General features: G+C 47.4%; 1 protein-coding gene across 1 annotated transcript in view; it reads right to left on the bottom strand.

Moving 5' to 3' along the window:
- Positions 1-4,377, bottom strand: part of CEP126 (centrosomal protein 126) — a 45,987-nt gene extending 41,610 nt beyond the window's left edge. The window contains exons 1-2 of the mRNA XM_068143188.1: positions 4,207-4,377; positions 1,956-2,081 (exon numbers count right to left, since the gene is read on the bottom strand). Coding sequence (XP_067999289.1) covers positions 1,956-2,081; positions 4,207-4,301 — 221 coding nt within the window. The 5' untranslated portion in view covers positions 4,302-4,377. The remainder of the gene's footprint in view (positions 1-1,955; positions 2,082-4,206) is intronic.
- Positions 4,378-6,000: the final 1,623 nt, after the last annotated feature.

Raw genomic sequence — 6,000 nt, forward strand, 5'->3', positions numbered from 1 at the left:
ACATTGAAGTATAGTATTTCAAGACCATTAATACAATAAACAGTGTTCATCTGAGATGTGTAGTGGTACAGTGGTACTGTTCCTGAAAACTAAATAAGGTATTTAATCTTTCAGCTGAGATTCAGTTTGTTCTCTGCAAGGTTGTGGGTTGCACGCTATCATTAATTACTCCCAGGTGATTATACTTCCTCTTCCATTTATCTTTACATTTCAAAACATATGCTAACAGCACACACTGTCGAGTTAAAATAGCAGTATAAATAATATCCTCATACATTATACACACAGAGAATACACAGATGACTCTCCTGGTTTTGTGAGTATGGTCCCAATGCTGTGGAAAAGGCTCCTGAGCCTGTTTAACTACTGTGTATTTTTGTGCTTTACTACTTAATATCTTGGGTGGTGGTATCTTCAGACATGGCCATAACTTATTTATGAAGTATATTTACAGGTTTGATTTAGTTGTGGGTACTACATTCAACATATAATGACAGTTAGTGATTCAAGCATAGATCTAAGAATTTCCAATACAGCAATTCAAATTGGAAATAAAGGTTCTGGGATCTGTGGGAAATGGGATTCTGTGGCAGATAGCTGGGTACTCACTGCTTGCTCCTCTGTTCAGTATCTTCCCAGATGCTGTGATTATAATTTGAGTTGCCCTTGGCTTGGAGAGGACTAGGAGGCCTCTTGTATTGAGTTTGTGGTGTGGAGCTGGTCCTTGGCTTGAAGGGGGCTAGGGGAACCTCTCTCTTGTGTGCTCTATTGCTGGTCTGTAGTCTTTCCATGGCTCTTCTGGGATTCAGTTCTCTTGGAGCTTTCCCCTTTATGCCTTGGTCCAGGTGCAAGGCCTGGGTGTAGTCGTTGTCTGTTAGTGCAAGCCCTTCAGCTGCTACTCGTTTGGCTCTCATTGCTTGCTAGGTGAGAACAAGGCAATTGCCTGACTTCTTGAATGGTTTAAATACTGTCCCAAGACAATTGATGCCCTGTGGTAACACAGAACCCTGATAACTGGACCTATGGGATGGAGCATAACCAAACATGGCAAGGGGCACACACAGCTCACAGCTGTGTCACAAAGTTAATTACATGTGGTGTATGTTTATCTGGACCCTAGGAATTGTTCAGGTTAGCACATTCACAGGTGCTTAGCCCACTGTCGGGGCTAGGGCATGTTTGGGGGTTTGACCCTTCAGGACAACTAGTTATGGCACTTCACTGATACATCTCAGTTTATAGTTTACTTAATTTTTCACAAAATGTTTCATGTCTTTGCATTCTCATGTGTATAGAAAGGTACAGTATTAGAAGTTCTAATTAAAGTGTCAAAATACAGAATAACCATCATTGGAGGTGTTCAGGAGAAGACTTGATAGGGTGCTTGGTTGCATGGTTTAGTTGATTAGGTGGGTTGGATTATAGGTTGGACACGATGATCTTGAAGGTCTCTTCCAACTTGGTTTATTCTATTCTAAACCTGTGCTAGGAAGACTTTGCATTGTGTGTATCAGGAGGTGGGAGCACAAAGCCCCACCAGGCAGGGAAGGCTGTGCAGCTGTTGTGTCATGCAGATGGAAAAGCACATGCCTCAGAAGGCAGTGACAGCTGTCTGCCTGCTGACCTGCTCTGTACACCAGAATGCATTTCTTGTACATCCATTGAAGCTAACAAAACCCAGAAGAATACTAGAAATGCAGATCAGAGCCACAAGATGAAACTGCCACTTACCTTTACTTTGTACAGTACAGAATTAATGAGTACATCAGAACAATGTTCTTTTTAGATTGTATTTGTCCTATAGCAAGAAACTGGGTTGCTGAAACTTTTCAGCCTAGATTCCTCTAGAAAAAAGCAATGAGACTAACAAACTGAACATGCAAATAGTAGAAATATATTGATCTGTCTCAAGGTTTTGACTTTTTCCTTTTTTTAATAAGCTCCTAGTCACTTACCTTCTTCTTCTGTTTGTCTCCATCAAATATTTCTGTGCCCTATTCCGGCATATTTTTTGATCTTCTTTCAACGTCCGACGTTCTTCTTCTAAATCCCATTCAAAATGAAATGTTAAAGCTCTATCCCTAGTATTGTGCTAAGGACAATGGAAACTGCACCAAACAGCTCATTAGAAGAAACAATCACCTGTGTGATTGACTGTATATACTTTCAGGGAAAGGGTAAACTTTATCTGTGAGATATAAAATGCTGATATGCCTGGCTAAGTGCACAAGAGTTGGTCCCATAACAATATATTGTAGTCATAACTAACTGTATAAACCAAACCAGGTTGGAAGAGACCTTCAAGATCATCATGTCCAACCCATCAACCAATCCAACCCACCTAAACAACTAACCCATGGCACCAAGCACCCCATCAAGTATCCTCCTGAAAACCTCCAATGACAGCGACTCCACCACCTCCTTGGGCAGCCCATTCCAATGGGCAATCACTCTCTCTGTATAGAACTTCTTCCTAACATCCAACCTAAACCTCCCCTGGCGCAGCCTGAGACTGTGTCCTCTTGTTCTGGTACTGGCTGCCTGGGAGAAGAGACCGTCATCAGCCTGTCTACAACCTCCCTTCAGGTAGTTGTAGAGAGTGATAAGGTCACCCCTGAGTCTCCCCTTCTCCAGGCTAAGCAATCCCAGCTCCTTCAGTCTTTCCTCATAGGGCTTGTGTTCCAAGCCCCTCACCAACTTCGTTGCCCTTCTCTGGACTCGTTCCAGCAAGTCAACATCCTTCCTAAACTGAGAGGCCCAGAACTGGACACAGTACTCGAGGTGTGGCCTAACCAGTGCAGTGTACAGGGGCAGAATGACCTCCCTGCTCCTGCTGGCCTCACTGTTCCTGATGCATACATCCTGATGTATATTATGTAGAAAAGAAGTGTAATTGTATTTTGCTGTTTACAATGATTGTAACAGAGGCCTTGCACTCATATTTCGGGGTCTCAGCAGATGAAAAGTGTCCCCTTTATGATGTTTATTTGAAGAGAGCTCTATCTGTTGCTATCTGAATCTGTACCTGTATGGGGTTTGGATGAGATGGAGTTAGTTCTTCCCACAGCATCTTTCATAGTGCAGTGTTTTGTAGTGGTAGCTGGAAGGGTGTTGATAACACACCAGTGTTTTGGCTACAGCTGAGCAGTGCTCACGCAACACCAAGGTTTTTCCAATGTTCCCTCCCCAATAGTAGGCTGCAGTGTGGGCAAGATTTTGGGAGGGAACACAGCCAAGCAAGCTGGCCCAAAATGACCCATGGGATATTACATACCATATGAGATCAGCTCAGATATACAAGCTAAGAGAAAGAAGGAAGTAGGGGTCATGCACTGATGGTGTTTGCCCTCTGCCCTGAGCAATTGTTGAGTAGACTGAAGCCCTGCTTCCTGGGAAGCAGTTGGACATTATCTGCTAATGGGAAACAGAGAATACTACTTTTGTTTGCTTTTGCTTCCACATCTGGCCTTTGCTTTCCCTTTTGCCCTATTAAACTGCTCCTATCTTGACCCATGGGCCTCTTGCTCTATTTCTCCTCTCCCCTCTACATCTAAGAGGGGGAGTGAGAGAGCAGCATCTGGCCCCCTGCACCAGGGCTAACCCACCACAATAACATAGGGGTGCATGCATCACAGGGAAAATGTTTCAATAGTAAAACCAGCTTCTTCCACCAAGAATGAGTTCTTTACACTGAAATTCATTGATGTCACTGAATAAATGCTTTCTGCACAGCAAGATCAGACCTGCCTCTTCTCACTAATGATTTGAGCAGCAGTGTGCAGGTGAAGCTTTGAACTTGTGTCAGTATTTCTTATTACTTAAACTCAAGAAAATAAGGGTCCTCAGGTTAGGATGAGAAATATAAATCCCAGTGTAGTATCTGGAGTTTGAAGAAAACTTGATTAAGTTTTCTACAGCAGTTTAAAAACTGCAATGCATGTTTCATTGGAAGCTACCCCAGTGGCACTCCCTGACCACGGGGCTAGGCAGGGGCTGTGCCACAGCTGCCCCTACCCCATTGCCCCTCACGGACTCCCCCTGCAGCTCCATGGTCCTATTCGCCACCTTTTCAGGGCTCAGCCGCCCCCGCCCCGGCTCTCTGCAGAGAGGCCATTCCCGAGGCAGGTCGCCCGCGCGCCACCCACACTGCCCGCCTCGACAGCTCGCCCCAGCCTCCCACGATCGCCCGAGTCCGCGGAAGGATACACAGCACCGTTCGGCCTCCCGGCCGCGCAGTCCCGGAGGCAGCTGGGGGCGTTTTGCCCCCGTGCCGCCCCGTCAGGCTTCCCACTTAGCTCCATTCAGCGTCCTGGGCCCACCGCCCCCATCAAGGAGTGCGCCGCTGCCGGCGTCCCTTAGCGCCGCTCTGGGCGTGCTGTTGCCATCGTGGCAACCGGAGACGCCGTTTCCTTCGCAACGGGGCGGGACCGCGGCTGAGGGGATGGCAGGGGAGCGGCTGAGGGAGCTGCTACGGGGATAGTAGGGGAGCGGCTTAAGGGGACCGTGGGGAGCGCTTGCCGGAGCGGCTGAGGGGGCTGCAGGCAGTGCCTGAGGGGCTGGCGGTGGCGGTTTGGCCGACGCTGTCTTTACTAGGCTTCCAACCAGGCGCGAGGAGCAGCGCGGGTACGGCCCGGTACGGAGCGCTGCCCCTGGGGGCTCAGTCGGGCCCCGATCCTGGGGAGCCCTGCCCAGGGTAGAAGTGAGACACAGATAGTTCGCTCAGCCGCCGGGCACTCTCCGTGCCTGCCCCGCTCTTCAGGGACCGCTGTCTCTCAGCGAGGTCTCCACCCTCTTCCCACCCTCTCTGCACTCGTATCAGTAACAGGACACCGTTACGACGAAAACCGAACACCAAACAAACCATGTCCGAACAAACAATGTTTCTCCTTAGCTTTGCACGGCAAACGAAACACCTCCCGGAGTCCATTTGCTGCTCGTGGCGCTGCGGGTGCCTGTTAAATGTGTTGACGGTAAAGATTTGGAATTAAGAGGAAGAAAAATTACATATTTTTTTTTCCCCCCCATCTCAGAGTGAAGAAAAGTCAATGCAAATAAACCCCCAAACCAACCAACCAACCAACCAAAATAAACAACCAAAACAACACCAAAATTATAGAAAAATATGAAAAGTTGTCTTGGTTGGAGTTAGGAAAAAAAATATAGTAAAAAGTACACTAAAAAGTAAAGTCACACCGAGTTAAAAATCAAAGGTTCTGACTCTTGTGAAACTTCTATTTTTTTTTCATTCAGGCAAAGCAGGGTGTTGTCTTGGGATGCTGCCATGCTTTGGATGAGCTGTCAGCAAAAGGCTAAATACCTTGGTGATTTCCTGGTGAGACGTTTCTTGGCTCTTCCATTTAAGCTTAAACCAATCATTCTCTTTCTCAGTGCGCAGCTGCTCGATGTCTTTTACCCTTTAGGAAGGTAAAAATAGTACTCTGCATTTGTAAAGTACTGTTCTCCACAGACATCCCCCCCCCCCCCCCCCCCCCCCTATTTGTAGTGTAGCATGTGAAGTGGGTGTTCTTTAGAATAAACCTTTATTAGAATAAACCAAACCAGGTTGGAAGAGACCTTCAAGATCATCGTGTCCAGCCCATCAACCAATCCAACCCACCCAAACAGCTAACCCATGGCACCAAGCACCCCATCAAGTCTCCTTCTGAGCACCTTCAATGACGGCGACTCCACCACCTCCCCGGGCAACCCATTCCATAGCGCAATCACTCTTTCTGTATAGAACTTCTTCCTAACATCCAACCTGAACCTCCCCTGGCGCAGCCTGAGACTGTGTCCTCTTGTTCTGGCACTGGCTGCCTGGGAGACGAGACCATCATCCTCCTGTCTACAACCTCCCTTCAGGTAGTTGTAGAGAGCAATAAGGTCACCCCTGAGTCTCCTCTTCTCCAGGCTGAGCAACCCCAGCTCCCTCAGCCTCTCCTCATAGGGCTTGTGTTCCAAGCCCCTCACCAACTTTGTTGCTCTTCTCTGGACTTGTTC

Source organism: Melanerpes formicivorus, unplaced genomic scaffold, assembly GCF_026170545.1.
Source record: "Melanerpes formicivorus ecotype bairdi unplaced genomic scaffold, bMelFor1.0.p_v2 SCAF_1, whole genome shotgun sequence".
Taxonomy (NCBI): domain Eukaryota; kingdom Metazoa; phylum Chordata; class Aves; order Piciformes; family Picidae; genus Melanerpes; species Melanerpes formicivorus.